At 51.1% G+C, this 21,973-nt stretch overlaps 7 protein-coding genes across 7 annotated transcripts; 1 reads left to right on the forward strand and 6 right to left on the reverse strand.

The window, feature by feature from the left end:
* Positions 1–202: 202 nt before the first annotated feature.
* On the reverse strand, positions 203–2,741 carry PFICI_10279 (uncharacterized protein; the record flags this gene model as incomplete). The annotated part of the gene is made up of 4 exons (XM_007838860.1): positions 203–2,333; positions 2,396–2,508; positions 2,574–2,640; positions 2,698–2,741. 4 exons carry the CDS (start codon positions 2,739–2,741, stop codon positions 203–205), a joined length of 2,355 nt encoding a protein of 784 aa, XP_007837051.1.
* Positions 2,742–4,446: 1,705 nt separating this feature from the next.
* PFICI_10280 (NADH-ubiquinone oxidoreductase subunit A) lies at positions 4,447–5,376 on the forward strand (the record flags this gene model as incomplete). The annotated part of the gene is made up of 2 exons (XM_007838861.1): positions 4,447–4,801; positions 4,868–5,376. The coding sequence occupies 2 exons, from the start codon at positions 4,447–4,449 to the stop codon at positions 5,374–5,376; spliced, it is 864 nt and encodes a 287-aa protein (XP_007837052.1).
* Positions 5,377–6,049: 673 nt separating this feature from the next.
* Positions 6,050–7,486, reverse strand: PFICI_10281 (uncharacterized protein; the record flags this gene model as incomplete). Its single annotated transcript, XM_007838862.1, has 2 exons — positions 6,050–6,820; positions 6,881–7,486. 2 exons carry the CDS (start codon positions 7,484–7,486, stop codon positions 6,050–6,052), a joined length of 1,377 nt encoding a protein of 458 aa, XP_007837053.1.
* Positions 7,487–9,278: 1,792 nt separating this feature from the next.
* On the reverse strand, positions 9,279–11,222 carry PFICI_10282 (uncharacterized protein; the record flags this gene model as incomplete). Its single annotated transcript, XM_007838863.1, has 2 exons — positions 9,279–9,725; positions 9,801–11,222. 2 exons carry the CDS (start codon positions 11,220–11,222, stop codon positions 9,279–9,281), a joined length of 1,869 nt encoding a protein of 622 aa, XP_007837054.1.
* A 1,114-nt stretch (positions 11,223–12,336) lies between these two features.
* Positions 12,337–14,161, reverse strand: PFICI_10283 (uncharacterized protein; the record flags this gene model as incomplete). The annotated part of the gene is made up of 3 exons (XM_007838864.1): positions 12,337–13,403; positions 13,464–13,564; positions 13,632–14,161. 3 exons carry the CDS (start codon positions 14,159–14,161, stop codon positions 12,337–12,339), a joined length of 1,698 nt encoding a protein of 565 aa, XP_007837055.1.
* Positions 14,162–15,797: 1,636 nt separating this feature from the next.
* Positions 15,798–16,737, reverse strand: PFICI_10284 (uncharacterized protein; the record flags this gene model as incomplete). The annotated part of the gene is made up of 2 exons (XM_007838865.1): positions 15,798–16,513; positions 16,596–16,737. 2 exons carry the CDS (start codon positions 16,735–16,737, stop codon positions 15,798–15,800), a joined length of 858 nt encoding a protein of 285 aa, XP_007837056.1.
* Positions 16,738–19,431: 2,694 nt separating this feature from the next.
* PFICI_10285 (uncharacterized protein) lies at positions 19,432–20,727 on the reverse strand (the record flags this gene model as incomplete). The annotated part of the gene is made up of 1 exon (XM_007838866.1): positions 19,432–20,727. One exon carries the CDS (start codon positions 20,725–20,727, stop codon positions 19,432–19,434), a length of 1,296 nt encoding a protein of 431 aa, XP_007837057.1.
* Between the last annotated feature and the right edge of the window lie 1,246 nt (positions 20,728–21,973).

Below are 21,973 nucleotides of genomic sequence, written 5' to 3' on the forward strand. Positions count from 1 at the left end.
ATGCAACCATAGACTCGTGTGTAGAGTCGTACCAAATGATGCGCGCTCGAAAATGATCAGGAACCCTCAAGCCTTTTTTTCTTCAAAAGCTGAACCGCAGCCTGGACGCCTAACAAAATACAGCCACGTTATATAGAAACGAGCTTAGTAATAAAAGACAAGCCGCTTATCCGTCCGTGCTTCCAAACATCTCGAAAGCAAATCACCATCTGCCATAACCGGCACCGGCACCGGCACCATACATCATACTCGGGTTGTACCCACCTTGACTCTGACCTCCAAACAGCCCCTGTCCAACTCCGGCGCTGCTGCTTTGTTGCTGGTGTGGCTGCATGCGAGCTTGCAAGATACTCGGGTCTGCAAGATCTACTAGAGCACCTCCCCCAGAGGAGGAAGTGTTAGCGTGCCTGTGCTTCTTCCCCTTCTTCTTTTGCTTTGGTCCAAACTCCTGAAAGGCTCCAGGCTGGGAAGCATAGAGCGATGCCAGAACATTGGGTCCGGAAGCGGGAGCAGGGGTTGAGGAGGTAGAGGAGCTTGGGTATTGATTTTGAAAAGAGGAAAAGTACTCACGCTTACCCGTATCTTGGGCATGGCTGCTGCCTGTTCCTCTAGAAAACATGGTTCGAAGTAATTCAGATGCATTGTCCTTAGCAGGCGCGCTGAAGCCTGAACCAAAGCCTTGTCCTTGGCCAAACATGCCGATTCCTGGTGGGGTGCCAGTTGACTTCAGACCAGGCGGCGGCCCAGACATCGAAGATGCAAAAAACTGCCCGCCAGGCTGGGTCTGAAATGAAGTCGGCATCATAGAAGTCTGTTGAGCCATGAGCCTCGGGTTTCCGGCCAGGTTGACCTTTGTTGCACCTGATGCGTTCTCGTTGGCGAAGCTGTATCGAGATGTTTGCCGTGCATGACCTGGACCCTGGAAGAGTGCAGACTGGGGAGCCGTCAAACCGGGCGGCACTTGTTCAGTAAAAGAACCTTGAGGTCGGCCAAACTGTTGAGGAGTCATTGAACGACTTCCCACAGAGCCGGCATTACCGAGACCATGGGCGTAAGTAGATGCTAGACTGGGTCCAAACAATGCATCCGTGCCAGATCGCTGAATAGGTGCAGGATTGCGCCTCTGGTCAAAACTCTCCTGGTCTCTGTCCTCGGGCTCTCCGCCCAATGCGTGACTGCCACTCTCCGGCTCGCCTTCAGAGAGCTTATCCGGCTGCTCTTCTGGGTCCGCGACACGGTTCTCCTTTTCTTCCTCTTCCTCGCGCATTGCTCGTCTCTTGTAGCCACCGTACGAATCAAATAGTGGTGGGAAAGAGTCATCATGTTCTTCCGATGCTGTAAAGTCGGGAAGCGCAACAAATCTCTTCATAAGATCGTCAAAGTCAGCGAGTGAATATGGATCCTTCACGGGTGGCTTCACGTTGGCGACCTCTTTGAGAACACGTGAGGCAGGCTGCTTTTCTGCCTTCCGGTTGGACGGAGCCGGAGTGGAGCGAGACTCCTCTGGAGGTGGTGTGGACTCAACGGCCTCTTGCGCCGACTCGGACGTGACTGGCAGGGAACTCGATATGGCTGGACTAGAGGCTGCGCCACTGGTGGCATGACTTCCACGTCGACTTCGCTGCTGTGTGGTGCGAGCCCAGTTAGCTGATGCCGGCAGTATAGGACCGTCGCCAAGCTCGGAACCTTCTTTGCTAGAGGTGCGGATCATGGGTTGGGCGACCAGAGGCGGTGGCTGCGAGCCACCGCCTTGCTGGCGAGAAGCAGACCGGGAGGAACCGGGAGCATTCGACAGTGGGCGTTGCGTATGTATGCTGTTCAACGAGGAGAGATCCTGTCGGGTATAACTGTCCTCCTCGTCACCGAGCTCGTGCAAGAACATGCACTGTCGATTGCCGCACTGTTCGTTTCGAAGCCATGCCGAGCAATACTTGGTAGTACCAAGCTGCGCCCTCAAGATACGGTCACCATTGTGCGAACCGTTGACAGCAGCAATACAACGAGCAGCATCCTCCTTCTTCTCAAAGGTAACGTAAATGCCGAGTGATTGAGGCTGACCATCCGGTGCTTTTCGATTGCTAATCGATATTTTCTGGATGTTGCCGTATTGACCAAAGAATTCTTGCTTGCGCAAAGTCTTCAGAAGCTCGTCTTCGGGAACCGTGGGCGTCAAGCCTGTCACATAAACAAGGTTCTTCTGCACCACGCGGACACCGACTAGGTTCTTGCGGCTGGTTCGGTCAGTGATTTCTCGTTTCTGAGCCTCTTTTTGACGTTGCTCCGCAGCGCGTTTCTTTTGGGTCTTTTGCAAATTGGCCTTGAACTCGGCGATCCTAGATGGTTGTAAGAAGCATGTTCTAAAGGTGAAGCAAACGGTTGTAAGGGAAAGACGTACTGTTCTTGAGTGACGGCCTCGAACTTTACCGAGCTGTCGTCATATGGTCGTCGACAAGCTGGACAGAGGCCGTTCAAGTTGTGCTTGATGTTGTTGTAGCAGAATTGGCAGACCTTGAGGAGAATGGTTAGTCGCGGAACAGGGGTTCGGATGACGCTGTTGGGCGGGTGGTAGATACCTGATAGCCACAAGGACAAGGGTAAAAGTTCTTGTCCTGAATATCAAGTTCTTCTATGCAGAGGGGACTGCAAGGTTAAGTCAGCAAAAATTCGCCGCGTTTGCCGTTCGAGGCCGCATCATACCAAGAGTCCTCCTCATCATCAATGAAGCTGTCTTGCGGAGTCATGGCGATGTGATGTGATGCGCGAACGCAGTAGATTTGACGATGGGTGATGCAAAGCTCAACGACGCGAGGTTGGCAGCAGGCCTATCTCGGACTGGATTGGTTTGTCGAGGCAGAGAGTTGGTCTGGAGGAGAAGGAAGAAACCGCGTCGCCAACCGGTCGGGTCGTGTATTGTCGAATGTCTTGGGCACCAGGTGAGTTTGATTTGGATTAGGAGGAACTCGGGAGTGTCCTGAAAAACATGGAAAGCCTATTGCCAACGCCTGAAAAGAAATGTACAGACGAGTAAGAAAGCAACGAGTCTTCTATGTTGACCAGCAGTGCTGATGATGGATGGGGGGAGGATGAGAGGTGAGTAGAAGAAGAGATGTGGTCGTGGCGAAGAAGTGGCCTTCGTTCGAGATGGGAGTGAGGTGAGTTGAATGTTGCAGTGCAAGATCAGATTCGAATCAAAGCCTGCGAACGAAAGACTGGACTGGACGAGGTTCGGCAAGAGGCAGGGGCGCTATTCCGGACTAGCGCACAGCTGTTTCTTGCCTTAGCTTCACGTGCCCAAGCCGGAGTGGGGCGAGGTTACCAAATGGGTGGCAGTCGTTTGGGGCATCAAAGGGAGACCTTCTTTCGTGGTTTCCTACTGTGTACTCCTGGCCAGCAAGCTGAATAATAGCGCAGATGTCAGATTTTGATGTTGATGTTGATGGAACAAATACCAATTTTGCTCCCTGTCCCATCTTATTGCTGTGCGTTGGGGAATGTTGTGCACCAAGAGCTAGTAATTTTTGTGGTGCCGTTGGATCAAACCATTGGGGAAGATCTTGCAGAATATCTGCTATTTTGTATCAAAGCCTTGCAGGGAGAAAGGCCAGAAACTGCCCGTCGACAGGTCAAACTGTCTGTTTGTTCAACGGGCAACTACCGTAACTAATCACGCACATGCAACGTCACTGAGTTCAATGTTTGGACAGACGCATACAATCATTGAAATTCGGGGCGATTATCGCAAACAGGCTTGAATGCTTTAAGATGAATACTTCAATAGCACAGAGTATTCGTGATTCACACGTACTAAAGGACATGCGTGTATGTATGTCCTTGTCAAACATGACGAAATTGTATCGCCCATGTGAACATGATGACACGATACTTCCAACATGAAGCATATTGACAGAATCAAAGAATGGAATAAAGGCAGCACCGTTTGAGAAAGCAAGCATGGTTTTCCACCTTTTCTTTAATGCCTATGCATTACGATCAACAGCAAAGTTTGAAGTATCGAAGCCGGCAGGAATCTAGTGGCGCCTAGCCGCACGCACGCGTTTTGCTCAATGCCAGTGGTAGCCACCCCCTCGACCCCCTACCACGCCTACTACCTATGCCTACCAACATGGACCGATCCGTCCTTGCTACAGTGACCCGACAGCACTTATCAACCTAGACACCCAAGTACCCAAGTACCTGCCTGCACACCGGGAGCTGCAGCAACTAAAATCCGAGCCGAGCAATCACAGCCCAGGAATTGACTATGACACTCCATTGACGACCACATTCTGAGTAGCTTGCTTGGTTGGATTGCGCCTCTCGCCGTCCGTGGGTTTTAGAGAAATCGCGATAACATCGAAGGCGGCCCCAATTGGCCCTTCCAGACTACCCCGATTTCCAATTGCACCTCATCCTACGCCCCAAACCCCCCTCCGAATTCGCAAAGCGATGGCGACCAAGCTTGGCCGAAGCAGCAGGGCTCTGGCCTCAGCTCTGCGGCCCGCGAGACCTTCTGTCCCGGTTAATGCGCGCTGCTTCAGCGCCTCGGCCTGCAACAATGTCGCCATGCCCGCCGACGTCAAGAACATGAGACAGGCACCCCGGGACCACCCCAAGAAGCTCGAGGCACCCCTCGTGAACCCCGCCGACAAGTATCAGACCAAGGCCGACGACCTGCACCGCTACGGATCCTGGGTTATGGGATGTCTGCCCAAGTACATTCAGCAATTCTCCGTCTGGAAGGATGAGCTCGTCCTCTACATTGCTCCGTCGGCTGTCATTCCCGTCTTTACCTTTTTGAAGTGTATGTGGACTATCCATTCCCCCCGGGAAATCAATTGGATCATTTTGTTTCTAACCTATATAACAGACAACACGGCTGCCGAGTTCACACAGTGCAGCACTGTCACAGCTGCCGACTTCCCGACGAGAGATCAAAGATTTGAGGTCGTCTACAACCTCCTCAGTGTCAGGCATAACGCCAGAATCCGAGTCAAGACGTACGCCGACGAGGCCACACCCGTCCCCAGCATCACGAGCTTATACGACGGTGCCAACTGGTTTGAGCGCGAGGTCTACGACTTGTTCGGTGTCTTCTTCGTCGGCCACCCGGATCTGCGTAGAATCATGACCGACTACGGATTCGAGGGCCACCCGCTGCGCAAGGACTTCCCTCTGACTGGTTACACAGAGATTCGTTACGATGAGGAGAAGAAGCGCGTCGTCACGGAGCCTCTGGAGCTTACGCAAGCTTTCCGCAACTTTGAGGGTGGCTCCAGCGCCTGGGAGCCCGTTGGTCCCGGAACCGACCGCAAGCCGGAAACATTCAAGCTTCCTACGGCAAAGCCGGAGGAGAAGAAGGAGGAGCCCAAGAAATAGACTTAGACCTGCGTGTGATGTACATAATTGTGACAAAAATGAAAGAGTTCCATTTTCCCGACACAACCGCTTCTTGATTTTAATTCTGCAACCTGTTGAGACAGCACAGAAACAATGGCAGCATATGCCAGGATCTTGGTATAGCATTGTAGTGCTGGAATAAGAGTTCAGAAATCATGTTCGGTTGTAGGTCACTATTCTCTATACAGAGTGTATGTTTCTGAGCTCCATGTTCAGCCTGCCACATGTCAGTTGAATCTAAATAACCTGTCAGCCCATCGTGCCACTCAATGCGCTATTGTAGCTTTATTATGTTGTGAAGCAATAAGTCACATATAGTGACAACCCAGTGTCGACTTGGACATCTTAAGATCCACAGTCTATAATAGGCTTTAAGCCAGTTAAGCCTGACCAAGGTTTATTATAAAAACCATCATGGATAATTACTGACGTGAAAGTTTAGGGTGGAATAATAAATACTGTCTTTGATTGGATACTAGCTTTGAAGCTCGTTATGTTTCTGCTCTCAAAACCTTTGTCCAAACTTATCTCTTGACAGAAGTAGTGAAATGAGCAGATGCATCACGGTCAGTCTGTGCATCCTTGCCACGTATGAATGTGATTCGTGTATTCAACATAATCATCTTTTTCTAAGCAATGATAATTATATTCATTATTTTAGCCCACTCCTACCACCATCAAAATCACTCAAGTCGTACTCCTCGGGATACCTATCAAGGTGCTCCGCCAACTGTTGCATTTGTGCCTTGAGATCCGGCGTCAACTCCTCATAGATGTCCTCAAACATGGTCCTTAGCGGGGGCTTCTTCTCCTTCTCGGCCTCGGAGAAGGCCTTGAGCACATCCCTCCGGATGGTCTCGCGGGCGTCCTTTTCCTTGGCCTCGTCCCAGATGCCCCGGGCCTCCATGTACTTGCGCAGCCGCGAGATGGGGTTATCGCGGCGCTTCCAGTCCTCGACCTCGACGCGGGCGCGGTACGCAAACGAGTCGTCCGAGGTGCTGTGGTGGCTGACGCGGTAGCTCATGGCCTCGATGAGTATGGGTCGGCCTTCGCCCTGCAGCGCCATGGCGCGGGCCTTTTTGGTGGCCTCGCGCACCGCCCAAATATCGTTGCCGTCGACCCGGATAGTGTCAATGCCGTACCCGATGCCCCGGCTGGCGATGCCGTCTCCGCGGTACTGCTCCAACGTCGGCGTCGAGATGGCGTAGCCATTATTTCGGCACACAAAGATGACCGGACATGAACGGGTGGCCGCGATATTCAGGGCAGCGTGAAAGTCTCCCTCGCTGGCTGCGCCCTCGCCAAAATAGACCACCACGACCCTGGGTGGTATGGATGGGTCATTTATCCTCTGCATTTTCATTGCATAGGCAGCACCGCTGGCGTGCGGTATTTGCGTTGCCAATGGACTAGATATTGTGTGCTTTGTTCATAAAATTAGAATGAGCATTGAACATGTCGACTCGGCAGGAAAAGCACTTACAATATTGAGTTCCTTACTACCATAGTGGACCGGCATATTCCTGCCTTTTCCCGGGTCCTTCTTATTCGCAAAGAGCTGATTCATAAAGTCACTCAACTCAAAGCCCCTCTGTCGAAACACGCCCTGCTCGCGGTATTGACAGAAGACGACATCCCCCTTTTCCAGCACGGACGCGGAGCCGATGCTGATGGCCTCCTCGCCAGCTGATACCATATAGAAGCTTAGGCGACCCTGGCGCTGGGCGTCGAACATGATGACGTCCATGATGGAGATGAGCAGCATGTTGCGGTAGAGGGCCACGACCTCGTGGTCGGCAAGGTCGGCCGAGAAGTCAGAGTCGACGACCCGTCCGTCCTGGTCGACCACGCGGTAGGTCGGGAGCGAGGGCGACTCGGACGCCAAGGCGAACTGGAGCTTGCTCGTAAAGGCGCTCTTGACGGCGCCCGGAAAGGAGACGTGGCTCGCGCCCGGCCGCTGGGAGATGCCGCTGCTTGCTGGCCTCGAGGGCACATGGGTCGAGGCAATGGCGTAACTGACGGGCGTTCGGCGTCCTGCGCCGGTGGCCGCCTGGCGAAAGGATGCCCTCGGTAGCAGTCTGGTCTTCATGGCTGTTTGCCAATAATGGATTGGCAAGGAAAGTCGTTCGATTGACGCCCTCAGAGGTTCAAGGCGGTCTTTGAGAAAGGGTCAAGAGAGAAACAACAAACCGCTTCATCGTCCTCGCCAACATCTGTGCTGACCCGTGGAATGGGAAGGTCCAGTGTAGCAGGACATCCGGCACTTGGGCCGTGGGAAACCGAAGTCCGAAGGTAGCCATTGATCATGTGGTTGGGCTGATAAGCACCCCTGGGCGCCGCTAACCCCCGCGAATATGATCAGATTCCCCCCAATTTGCGGGGCGTAGCGCATTCTATACTCTTGGGTTTATGCTATACTACTCCACTGAGCAGTCAAACACATCGTATTAGCTTGATACATGTTGGAAAATAAAGCGCAACCATACATGAAATTACTAAATACATATATTACAGAATCTATCAGGTCAGATCTGCATTTGCCAACGTCCTTCACATTGATGCAATGGAGGAGACAAGCTTTAGTCGCCCATGTTTTCCAGGTCCATCCATGGCCCAACTAGGTACCTCATGCTGTTTTCAAGTAGTAGTAAGGCCGAAAAGAACGACTGCCTTGAAAAAAGATAGTATCTCAAATTGCTGGCTTTGTCTGTATCGTCTTGTTTGAGGGTCCATTTCTGGACAGTACACGTTTGCCAACATCTTCGCTTGGAGCAAACCAAGACGAGACGGTTGACTTTTCATCAGCAAACACATGTTCTTTTTCCTCGAACAACTGACATAGAATTACTCTTGGATCTGTATTTATATTCCGTCATAGTTTCGAGCCTAGACCATCACAGCATGGAAATTCGGATACTCGAATTTACAGGTTAGGAATCTACAATAAAACAGACCCCTGAAACAGCTTTGAATCACCTTACTTATGAGATAGATGCACAACAAACTATTGGCTTTGAAAGGGTCACCACTGCATTATCCACGCTAACATACTATATGATAATGATTGCGATCTGCTGGGTGGTAAAGGCGTTGTTCACGGAGCAAAAGTATCGAATAGAAAAATACTTTGACAAACACCAAAGCCTAGAGTGCATGGAAGTCGCATATGTAATTGACTTTGTCTCCGAAGTTTCTATATAATTATTCACAAAACAAAAGAAGTTGAGACGTCTTGTCTTCATTAATAGTCGATTTTTTTTTTAATTAATTCTCCTCTTCTGTGTACATATTTCTTCTGGTAATCGAGATTCTGCTCAAGTCCGCTAACGCTGGAATCTATACATTTCCAGCTACAACTGCTATGCGGACTTGATAGTTGTGAGTGCATACTGTCGCCTTGGAGGGCAACGAGCTTTCAGTCAACCATGACTGAAGATTGAGCCTCTTTCTGCTCATTCTAAAACAAAAGTACGCCAGCGCCATGTATCTCCTCCATGGGCCTTTTTCGGACTTGATCTTCCACAAGGAGACACTCCCGACATTCCACCCCACTTTGTTACGCGCTGCCCTTGAGAAAGTGGTGATACTATGGGTGTGAGAGAATCCCGGATCCATGAGGACGCCACCAACCAATTGGCGCCGAATCTGTTGGATCGTCTTCCCAGACGGCTCCCTCATTCATTATAGGCACAAGCAGCTCAAAATGGAGCCACTCAGCCTAATGCCGACACCAATAACAGCCTTGACAGAGTAAGGGACCCTAACGGCCCTCGGACGGTGGGGCCCGGCCTTCAGTCGAGCTTAGGTGGTAGACCGTGGATCTCAAGAAGCTGTGAATAAAATTGTTTCTTTCCATAAACCTCTGATTCGCTCATGTCTCCTCACAACGAAGTGTACTGCTGCTCCTTGCGACCACAGCGCCACTTGAGTACCAGGGCATACGAGAGGCAGGCAGCACTCAGACCCATGCCAAAAATGACAAAAATGACCATGGCCGTCTGCCAGTCCTGCTCACTGGCATAGTCCAACGACGTCCACGCAGAGGCCTGAGTCGAGCTCTCGTCGTCGTCATCCCCGTCGTCGCCTTCGTCGCTGCTGGTTTCTTCAATCACGTTGACCACGGCCGTGTCGGACGAAACCACCTTGCCCGTCTTTGCGTCGACGATGCTCGTTGAGGCGAGGACCCGGTTCTCTCGATCGAGGGCTTCCGCCCGCAGGTACGAGACGTTGAACTCGGTGAGAGGCAGTTCTGTCTCGAAGCCTCCACGAGAAAATCGTGCTATGACGTTGTCGTCGCCGGTCAATTGATCCGTTGCGTCATTTGCATACTATATTAAACAACAGCATGTCAGTCTCTCAAACACTTTTAGATGAGCGCAAAACGTGATCACGGTGTTTCTTACCACGACCCAACTTTTCACCTCGGTTGCCCCATTCCAGCTGAGATATGCGATGTGGTCACTCTTTTTCGTCTTGACGGCCAGATTGGGCGGCCAGTAGGGCGTCGCCTTCCAGTCCTGTTTGAACGCGCGGTAATTGTCCAGCGCATGGCCTGCGGTGGTCTTTGATATCCAGGGCGAGAACTGGACGTCCCAGACCGTCGTCCCGTTGGGCGTGTGCTCGGTAAAGGCCGGCATCCTGCCCCAGCCGATAAAGACGTTGCCATTGTCCAGGATCTGCATGCTGCCCTGGCTTTGGGCGATCAGCCCGGCGGGGTGCTGATACTCGCGAACGAGCTGCACCGTCTTGGGGTTCGACTTGGTGTCGAGCCGGAGGTGCAGGCCCCTAGAGCAGTCTGACGTGCACCCAGCCTCGCTATGGTCGTTGCGGTGATTGTCGAAAAAGGTCACCTCGAAGACGCCGTCGGCAACACCGTTTTCCGTCCCCGGATAGAATCGGGTATGGTGCTGCCAGGCAAACTTGAGCGCGGGGTTGCTGTATTCGACGCCCTCTTCTGGGGGCAGCTCGACAAACTCATTCTTTCTACCGCCAAGAGTCCACATGACTTCGCCAGTCTTGCCGTTGACCATGTAGATGGAATGCATGTGCCTGCCCGAGACAAGGTAGTTTCCATCAGGTGCCTTTTGAATGGTGTTGATGTGAAAATAATCCCATGGAGTATTGTGTCCCTCGAAAGAGTTGTAGATATCGACATGCCGAGAACCCTTCCACGTGAATAAGACCTTGTTCGTCTCCAAGTCAATCTCCTGAAATATGCTCTCCCTGATGGACACGGGGTTGCTCTTGACGCCGGCGGGGGTGTCATATGTGTCTGGCTGGTAGTTGCTCAAGATGACGGTGCCGTGGCCAGTAAGCTCGCACTCGTGCAAGTCCGCCTTGGTCTTGAGGCCGATTGCGCCCACTTTGTAGACCTCACGGTACGAGGTGTCGTAAATGTGGCAGTAGCCATCCCCCAGGCCCTGCGCAACGAGTTTGTCGCCGTAAAAGGTCAGATATTTCTTGCCAAAGTTCTCCTGCACCCGAACGTTGAACACGACGGGAAAACTCCGATTCATATAAACGGCAGTCAAGTCTTCAGCGTCGAGAATGAGCGGCGAGGCCTGCTGATTGCCCCAATTGTCCTGCCTTCCATTGTGTCTCAGAAAGACATGGGAGCCCGATTTTGACATGGACTCCTTTTCCCAAGAATTGATCTGGAGGAGCGGCGACTTGGCATTTGTCCCCTTGTATGTATTATCTGGGTAAATGCCAAACTTGGCATCATTATAGGCCTCATATTCGTGCTTGAAGTCGTCGGCCGATGCAAGCCCAAAGGCCACCGCAGCCGCGCAGGCCAGAATACGTAGCAAGCTGCTGCCAGACATGGCCGCTCTGTTTCAAAGGTTGTCCCCGACTACCGCTCCGGTGCCCGACCGACACCCGTGCCGAAAGAAATAGAGATAAACTCGAGGTATGGACGATCACTGATAAAAGGGGGGGTTAAAAGTAAATTTATTGTTGGGACGCTGCCGACTACTCAAACGACGGAAAACATGAGTACTTGGGGGGTAGCAGGCAGAGAGGTCTCGCGCCGGCAGAAACCCCTTTGACGATAGGACGGGGAGAGTCTATAGAAAGCCATTGTCGATATTCCGCTCATTTCTGTTTTGAGTAATAAGGCAATCTATAATAACACTCGTCTGGTCCTGCTCATCCTCCCTGATGAGTGGCTTGGTACGTGTACGTACGGTACTACAATCAGGAACCAAACAAGGACAGAGTTTTGGAAAAGCCACTTGTCGATCGCCGTCCACCCCCCGACTCGCCCGACCCCTACTCCCCGACTAGTCGCCATGCTTGGGCCCAGAGCCGCAGCACTGAGCACTGAGTAGCAAGTAGTACCCCAGTTTACGCGTCACCCTGCGGCCGGCACCCACAAATGGAGCCCGGGGGTTGACAGCTAAGTGCCAGTACGCGGCGTCCTCGTGGCCGAAACGTTCTCGAATGAATGGGCATAAACGTCTCTTTCCTGTCGATACTTTGGTCATTTCGACACGCCCCAGAAGGACATCTTTGACGCACTAGCATTTGATGAAAGTTTTCCTCTCTCCTTGTTTTATTAGTGTGGGCCGATGTTTTTTTTTTCTCTCTCTTTTTTTCTTGGGTGTGAGGCGGACTTGCGCGGACATATCGGGCTAGGGGTAAACTTATCTTTGTACGCATTCTCGGAGATGGATTTTGGCTCTTATCCATTGGCGGCGGAAATAATGTCACCCGCCAAATTCCTAGTTCGGAAATATGATTGTCACACCCAAGCATTTACTGGCTGCCGCTTAGCGACTTTTACAGAGTATAGTACCGTGCACCAACATGCATGCATACAATACTCAGGCCAACAACAAAATGTAGAACAATACACATTCAGATTGAAATCAAATTCTCGCTATGATATATGTACAAATGAAATAAGAAAAATGAGACAAAAGGCTTGACTTTTTTTTAATCCAACATGATCTCATGTCCGCTGCCCTCATATATAAACATGGCTGCAACGCATCCCAACGTCGACATGCCCGTGACGCCCCACCAGCTGGCGCCGACAACATTCATGTCGAGGCCGGCGCCGTACCACCACCCACTGACCAGCAAGCCGACGGTGCGGAAGCCGGCCGAGGTGCTCTGGCCGAGGCCGTGGATCGTGCCCAGCACGCTCGGGTGCGGGCTGCAGTTGTTGAGCAGAATGATGCTCGCCGGCAGCGTCATGGTGCGGGCCACCACCTGGAAGAAGAGCACAAAGATGATGCCGGCCCAGATGAAGGCTCCCGACGCCGGCTCGGGCGCCTCGGACGAGGACGGCAGGACGGCGAGGTAGGGAGCAAAGAAGTAGGCAATGGGAAACAGAATCAGGAACCACTGGAATGAACGTAGGGTGCCGAGCCGAGCGTGTACTGGCGGGTACAGGCATATCTGTAGCAGCATGCCGAGAATGCCCAGTATCGAGGTTGCGTTGCCGACCATGGAGGAAGGCATGCCCAGACCACCCGTGAAAGAAAATGGCAGCTGCTGAACGACCGAAGCGACGCGGGGCGTCGAAAGGAAAAGAGTCCAGAGATTGGTAAAGGCACCAAGATGAAAATCATAAAAGGCGCCGGTAACGAGAGTCAGGATAACATTGCGTGTCCAAATACGGTTGAAGGGAAGCACTTTGGCCGGCTTCTCCGGAGTTTGTGCCTTGATATCGGCAACCTCCTTGGGAACGAAAGGTTGCTCCTCAAAAGTGTCCGTGGTTCGGAGTCGAGAGAAGCCTTGGTCAATCGGTCGTCGGAGGATGATTTGCTTTGCCCGGGCGGTAATATAAAGCCCCCAATCAAAGAAGTTCTTCTTTGACTTGAGGGTTTCTTCGAGTCCCAAGAACACAATGGCGGCAGTGACACTGAGGAGAATAGCGTTGATGATACCGGGCAAGGCGTAAGGATATTTTTCAACCATTCGCGAGCCAAAGACGCAGCCCTCGCCAAACAGAGAGGGCAGGTTTCGAGAAGGATCCGCGAGATAACCGCCGAGTACTGTGAATGTCTTGTTAGTTGCTTGCCTATTGAGCGCAATTAATGAGTGATGGGACATACAAGGTCCGAGAATACCCGCCACGTTGAAGCTCATGGGCAGAATCAGGAATGCTCGAGACTGGTATTTTCTTTGTACCGTAATCTCGGCAATCATGGTACGGCTGGAGTACAGGTTAGCACCAAAGAAACACCCGGATACAGGTTCTGTCAGTTCTCTGCACAACTCACATAATACCAACTAATCCGTTGATTGCGCCTCCGAGAGCACGCCAAAACACTGCCCAGTAGAAGCTGCTGGCGAAGCCGCACCCGAGGCATGAGACTGCCGTGCCGAGAAGGCCAACGACCAAGACGGTCTTTCTCCCACACCACGTCGCATCAGCCGCCTTGCCCCATAGTATCGCCGTCAGCACCTGGGCGCCCGTGGACGAGCCCTGAAGGATGCCGACCTGGGCAGAGATTTCCGAGTCGGACTTTGTGCCGTCGAGGCTTCTGAGTTGGTAAAAGACGTAGGCCTGGAGAGAGGCTACTTGGAGAAAGTCGACGAAGCGACAGAGGAATAATATGGCAAGTTGATCTTTTCGGGGAAGCGAGAGCCATGTCACCGGCCCGTCCTTTTGTTGCGGTGGTTGTGATTCTTCATCTGTTTTTTCTAAAAGAGCCTCGGTGTCGGCAACATCTGCCAGTTCGTGCAACTCGAGGTCATCGTTTTCGTGTGATAGTGAATATGAATCCCGTCCGACCTTTTCTTCCGACATTTCTATATCATGTAGTAGTATCCGTTCAGTTGCCTTTTCTCTCTCTTTCCTTTTTGAGTGATTTTATGTCTTGGCGCCTAGGGTTATTGGAGGTGTCCAGGCTTGGAGTATGGGTTGCTGATGCTATCACCATACAAAGAAAGGGTTTTATACAATATGTACAGGTGAGGCGGAAGATCAAGGTCAATAATGTGCAAAGAAGTCGTCTTTGATATGGATTGTTGAATGATGATTTCCCTCCTCGTCGTCGTCATGGGCCGTTTTACAAGGCGATAAAAGATTCAAACAGCATTGCCCATGTTTGCAAAAGTCACCCAACCATGGTTCATCCCAATCATCCCTATACTTGCCCTACATGGGCGCAGACAGAGTACGTGCCAGAATGCCAAGACGCTTCTTTGGGAAGTGCATCCACTCGTCCACCCGCCCTTGTCCACTGTGAGCATCATGTTCCACCCATCTTCGTCATCACGTTACGCAGACACTTTCGCTGTAGGCAAATGAACTGTCGCTCATCCTCGAACGAAAGTCAGGTGTTGGTTTGCAATTGCCAGACTCCATTGGCTCTCCCTGCGCCGTCTCTGGTTCCCGACTCCATGGGTCTGGCATTTTTCTTTTCGCAACAGGTACTACTAGTACGCAGGAGTTTAGTGTCTGACCCGCCGGAAGAAAGATAGGAAATAAGACACGTCCTCGGCGACCGCTGCGACAAATCACACTGATCGATAAACTTTAAGGATGATTGATGGTGATGATGATGATTACGGTGGTGGTTGTGGTTTAACCGATATGTGCAAACTTCGGACTTTCGGGCTTACAACCAACAAGCTAAAAATCAATCTCCAGCTAGAACCATATTCAATTTCTCGAACAAAGAACCCGCAAGCTAGGTAAGTAGCAGCACCAAGCGCGTGCGCTAGAACCAGAAGTTGTGACCAGCCTTGGATTGAAACAAAAGCACAAGAGAATAGAATGGGTACAGTTGTTTAATTAATCTCAAGCATGACGATTATCAGGGGATGAAAACGCGTGGGTAGAGTCGATAATAACGAGGAAAAGAGACGAAAAAGAGGCTGATGAAAGAGGCTGCTGCGCCCAAACGCGCGTTATGTCCGTGTGTGTCGTGGTCTCCACCGGGCGATATACTGATGTTGCAATCGTCGGCGGGGCGCACAACATCCCGTCGCAACTTGCAGCACTCACTACTGATAACTCATTGCTTGATATTCATCAAAGGTCGGCCACCGGGATGTGTCAAGTGAATATCGCCGAAAGCGTCAAGGGGCGACGCATGCACACGCTTACAAACATGTGTACTACACACATCAACCCAGTCTTTTACTCCAACCTGCTCATTTGAACCTTGTATCTACTATCATTGACATGTGGAAATGATCGTCGCTTGTTGATCAGCCAAACCAAGGTATGCGTAGGCGATAGTCCAGTCAAGAACTAACAACTGTTTGAACGATTGCTTGCTTGCTTGCTTGGGTACGATGTGATCTTGATGTATTGATTTTATTGATCAAAAACAGCTATGGGTATTGTATCTGCTATAATGAAAAAGCTGTGTAATGGTAAAAAAAATAAAAAAAATAGACAATATGATGTACAAAAACAAGGCAAAAACTTTTCTCTATAGGCTCAATCCGAGCAATGTGCAAATAATGTATAGCACCAAACCAACAATGACGGCATTCTTGACAAACTGCAGCGCCACATTGTACATTTGCATGCGGTTCCGCCGGCGGGAGCGGTCGACAAAGTCCGAGTTATCATTGATCTTGGGGAACGGCACGCCCTTGGGAATGGCGTCGCCGAGGAACTCGCACAGCGGCTCCCAGCCCTCGGCGACCTTGTAGTTGAGCAGGCGGTCGGCGGGCACGAGGGCGCGGACCTCGTCGTAGTGGCGCAAGAAGACGTCCTTGCCGCGGTTGGGGAAATCGCCCTCGAAGAAGGAGTCAAAGAACTTCTGCAGCATGGGCTGGTACATGCGCGCGGCCCAGCTCACGTACGACAGCCACTTGAGCTCGGGCTCCGTGACGCGCCACCACACGGTCCGCATGGTCGAGGCGTGCCACGAGTCCACGTCCCGGCACGTCAGCACCACCGTGGCCTCGGGGTACGCCTCAATCAGCTCCTTTGCAAACGCCACCGCCGGCCAGTCGCACACGGCCTGGCAGTTGCCCAGCAGCTTGTCCCAGTCCTCGCGCGTAAACGGCTTGCCGACGCCGTCGTACTTGGCCCGGAGAGCGTCCATCCATAGCAGGGCGTCGGGCGGGTTTTCTATCGAGGCGTTCATCATGTGGTATGTGTCAACGTAGCCGAGTTGCTTCATGGCCGCTCGCATGGCTAATAAGGGTTCCATTCGAGTCAGTCAAGTAGAACAATGGCAAAGCCGGCAACTGGTGGAGGAGTTGGAAAAGTCACTTACAAGCTGTGCCAGTTCGGCCCAGTCCCAGAATCAGGACCTTCATTGGTACTGTGCGCTTGCATTCTCTTCTGTCAAAGTCTGTATCGCTGGTGAAGATATCCGTAATAGGTTTGAGCGTGTAAGTGTCGGCGTAGGAAGACATTGTGACGATATGATCTTCTTTGATCAGTTGTTTTCTTTTACTTCTCGGGAAAACTTGATGACGGTTCAAATGAATGGCAGGATATTGATATGAGATTGTAGACCAAGAAAGAAGAAGTAGCAGTAGTAGTAGTACAAAGATTAATATTTCTAGAAGATCATCCAAAGTTTCGAGCAGATACACTCATCAGTTTCGGCCCCCCCTGAAGCTATTATACAAGAAAAAAATAAAAAGGTAACATTATCCTAATAGTCAATGCTTCTTTCTGCACTACGCATAGAACCTTGCAACTGGGTTCCCTGTGCACGTCTAGTTACATGGTAATAGAAAACCCGATTTCGGCATCGTAATATAACACGCGGCTCAGAACCCACTTTATCCTCTATCATCTCCAGTGCTTGGGGGGGCCGGCCGGTATCCTCACTTTTTTTTTTTTTTTTTGCTCAACTCCATAGCGCTAAAAAAGGGTGAATTATTTAGATCCACACCTATTTGCAGATCGTTTCAGATGGGATCACCGAGAAAGAGAGACGGAGGTTTTTCTATTCTTTCATTTTCTTCCAATATCCTTGCTCTCTGGCTTTGCAGAGGTTATGTTTGATTTTCTCGCTCACACGTCCCTTAAAAACTCCGCCACTTTCGGCTGCGAAAAGGCTGACGTGGGCCCAATACTTTCCCGTTTTGGAACTGTTTGCTACAGTCTATATAACAAGCCTGGAATAGTGGATACCAGAAATCCATTCGAGTACAACACCTCATCTACGTACGCGCTTGAATGCTGCTTTGTTTGAATATTGCGTACTCAGCGCTTAGTTGACAATATTCAATTGCTTGTCGTGTTTCACACTCCGGGGGGGTCAGTTAGCTAAGCTTTGTTGTTCATTCTTGGCCATGCAAGGAAATGATCTGCATACCCGAGTCTGGGCAACACTGATCCGAGAGCCAAGCATTCCGTTTCGACGGCAAGTTCTCGAATCAGACGGGAGAAAACCCGCTCTTGACTCTTCAAGTGCCTCTTCAACAAGTCTTGTATAGGCTGTTGGCGGTGCATCTGCCGTCAACTTGGGCGTGGGTGTACCATCTTCACGTATTGATTTGCTCGAGCCAAGATCTTTTGATCTGCATTGCATGACCAAAGTTCGATGAGAGAGAAAAGGAAAGAAAAAGACAAAAGGGAAAAGGTTGGCCAATCGCTTCACAGGACGTACCATAACAGCATCCACGCCTATGCAACTCTAAATGACTAGAATGACCATCGGATTGATGCTTATTTCTTTATATGTGGGCTCGCGGCTTTGGTTGTTTCTGAAATAGCATTCAAAGTTGCCGAGTAGGGGAATCTTTTGGTCATAGCATCTGTAGGCATTGGCACCACCGTCTCCTCATTTTCGATCATTCTCCGGATTCTCGGCTTGAATGTGGGCTTTGATGGACAGGAGAATGCACGGCTTCCCTGTTTCTCGCAGCCGCTTGGGAGAGAGTGTACCTTGTATATGACCACTCGCCAGGCCTTTGCCTCCATACATGGTGATATGTACACTATAAGCGAGAAGGAGGGAGATCTTTCTGCCGAACAATGTACGGAACTTTGGTCCACTAGCTGGACAGGACTATGTATACTACTAGTATACAAAAACCTGACCACGCCTTGAATGTTCTATCTAGGGATAGATCCGAGTCGCACGGTCGGAAACCGAGCTTTGGGGGGAAAACTTCTCTGGGGCCCATATTACGGCAAATGCTCGCACATGGTTCTCTTGCTCAGTATTCTCAAATGCTCCGTCAAGCTCTTTGCCGTCTTTTTTGTTTGCTGGTCTATTCACTTCCTGATAGCAACCGCCTCAGCAGAAGACACTCGCAGAAATGTGCTTCCGTGAACACTCTGAACATCACGAGTTGACCGATGAACACCGATAACCACCGACAGCCGAGACTCAAGTCGGCCTCAAATTAACGTAATGGTATCCCAAGTTGCCATTCGTTCTTCAAACATGGCCTGCCATCACATGTGCATACCCAGGCTAGAGTGCCAAGTCGGATCTTGTGGATACCATCGCTCATTTATCTTATCTGATCTTTTACGTTGATCTTATCTGATCTTACGTATCGACAATAACTTCTCTCGCCCCCTTCCTTCCGAAAATGTCCCCGGTCTTTCTGCGCCTTTATTAGACTCAACTTAAACATTTTTCTTAACTCTGCAACTGGGTGGATAATTCGGGCTGTCAGATACAACGTAGTTTTACGGCAGATGTTGTGCTCACCGCCAACGATTGCAACATCAGTACATTGAATCAAGGACTAGGTAGGTAACATGACTTGACACGCATCTATTTATCGCAGTCTCTTCCGTCATGCAGATTCAACCTTGACAAACAAACATGTCAGTAGACCTGGGGGCAATGTCTCATGAAAATGAAAGAAAAAAAAGGGCTCATAAATCACCGGCCACGAAAGCATGGATGGTAGAGTCAGTCACGACACAGTCTGGTCAAAAGTATTGTATCGCATGCGTGCTTGAAATTCACTCATTGCGTATGTGAGACTAGTAAGTTAGCTATGCTCTTCTCTCTAACCCCGCTGCCTGTATTGTACGGTGTGAAAACAACAACAGAAAGCCAATGCTCTTCAACCCTTCCTGGACATGGTACCAATACGTATGCCGTCGCTTTCCGATGCAATACTCAAGGTTCATCACAACTTGGCGCCTCCACCGTTCCCCTTGCTCCTCCGCTCGGGCGGTGTCCCAAGCTTGCCCAACCACTCGGCATCCATGGTGCTCTTCTCGACGAGGCCACGGGACTTGCTCCAGTCTTCATACTCGCGCTGCTCGGCGCGCCACCTCTCAATCTCCCGCTCGATCCATACCGCTGCGTGCTCGGCACACTGGCCCGGCACTTCCATGGGGAAGAGGTGGCCCATGCCTTCCATCAGAACCTCGGCAACTCTGCCGGCCTTGGCGCCTCCGCTGCCGCCGACACCAGTACCAGTCGTCTCGAGGCGGAACCGGCGCTTGTCGGGGGTGCTCAAGTCGCTGGCGCCACCCGCCACAAAGACAACCGATGGCCTCACCTCGGGCAGTCTTGCCAAGATGGCGGGGCCCTCGGCCCGGTAAAACGGGAACGGCACTCGGCCGTCAAAGCCTTCGTGTGCCTTTGGATCAAAGTCTGGCACCTTGGATAAGTCAAGCGTGCCATCCGGGCGCGCGTATGGGTATAAAGGCCGGAAGAAGGTAAACAGTTCTTGGTGCTTTGTCGTTCGAAGTGTGACAGTGCCTGGTGCTGCGTCTGGGAACAGGGCAGTTGGAGTTGGCCGCAGACCGTGTTTGATCCAGGCATCGAGGACCCGCGGGTCCCATGACTTGTAGAAGGGGGAGCGGCGGAAACCCTCGGCAGCAACTTCGGCCGAGGGCCATGTATCCCTCCGGAAGGCGGAGCCCTTTGCTGGGGACACGCCTGGACCGGCGCCTTTGAAGCCAAACTTGGTGATGGTGGCATCAAACAGGACTAATGTCGTGAACAGCCTGGGGTGAAGCAGTGATAAATGCGTGAGACAGTTTGCGCCAAACGAGTGCCCAATCCCGATAAGAGGTCGTGGCATCTCCTTCTTGAACACATTGGTCATGTGCAGGAGGTCCCGGCCGTGATCAGCCCACGACGGATCATTGCCGAGAGTAAGCTCGTTGGCTTCACCACTGTATCCTTGGTTGGCTACATCAGCAATCCAAATACTCCGGATCCGGAAGCCATGAGACTTTGCCGCGCCGTGCAGTTCAACCCACAGTGGCTCGTAAAGCTCTTTCGGGAAACCATTTGCATGCGCGCCAATAACGGTTATGTCGCCTGGCTGGGGAGAAGGATTGTCCTTTGGAGTATACTGCTTGATGGCCAGGTACACAGTGTCCTCTTGTGAGTTAGCCGTTGCTCGTGCGTACTCTCTCACATGTTGACCTGGGATGAGGTGCTCCTTGACATGAAACGGAAAGTCCATCGTTGTTTATCAACGCCAATTGATGGTCAGCGGGCAAGCCAAAAGAGGAAGAAGAAGAAATCGCTCGTCTTCGCAGGGCTGCTGCCAAATTTCTCTATTAAATCCAAAGTGGATAGTCCTCTGAACGCTTGCGAATCTCTGCTCTGTCGATGTATGAAAGGCTCTATAATTTGTCGTGTGGTCGATTCTTCTAGGTTAGTAGACTACCAGCAATGTGCTAGTTACCGCTGGCAGTAGTGCGCAAATAAGAAAACGTTGGAGATATGCAGTAGAAAGAAGATCAAAATCCTTGTAGCAGAGAAGCTGTTATCACCACAAACGTCGACGTCGGATAGGTAGGTAGGTAGGTAGTGGGTAGTGCAGAGCACCTCTCTCCACTTGTGCCGGTCAGCTTATGCCGTTGGAGGAGAGCGATGGGTTGTTGGTACTCGGTCACGTTCAACGCCACGCTGATGACAAATAAGAGCTTCAAAGTGCAGCCGCGATAAATCGAAATAGGGGAGACTGAACCTCGAGTTGCATTAATGAAATGCAGTCTCTTCTGCGAGTTGCGGGCAATTGAATCAAGGCAGAAACAAAGTCGGGCCGGCAAATGAGTGTGTTCAATCAATGTTACTCCGTGATGAAGAGCCGGTCAATTGATGCAAGGGGAAAAGAGGGAAACACAAGCCTCGGTACAAGCTGCCCTGCCCCCAATTCAGCCAAGCTCCTTCCCCCAAATCCCGGGGGTGGGTCTTAGGCAGGGTGTCAAGTCAGCACATCATCAGTCGGCCGGCAGCCTGCTTATTACATAGAACGAAACTTGTTAGTGCTGTTTCTCCCTTATCTGTGTCGCACGCCGCCTCTACATTCAGGTATGTATGAATGTATGTACGTACATCCAAGGTTAGTGAGCTATCTATTGGGTCTAGGGCATGAGATTCAATTAGCCATTGAATCTTCTCTCCTTTTAATAACTACTGCCATTCGTATCATCATCATATCATCTTCAGAGTGAATGCAGCACTTCCATCACTTGCTTTTGACAATAGTCTTTTGACTGGTGCAAACAATCAATCACCCGCAGCAAAACTCATAGAAGACGTGGTGGACATCGAAATAAAGTGACCTGGTCTATCTGCTGGGAATCTCCCCAAGTACAATAATGCCATGCCATTGATCAATGATGAAGAAGATGGATGCATGGCACAAGAACAAAAATGTGAGACATGCACAACCGTCGAGGAGCTTCCGGCCGGCGAACTTA

This window comes from Pestalotiopsis fici, assembly GCF_000516985.1.
Source record: "Pestalotiopsis fici W106-1 unplaced genomic scaffold PFICI_Scf_7, whole genome shotgun sequence".
Lineage (NCBI taxonomy): Eukaryota > Fungi > Ascomycota > Sordariomycetes > Amphisphaeriales > Sporocadaceae > Pestalotiopsis > Pestalotiopsis fici.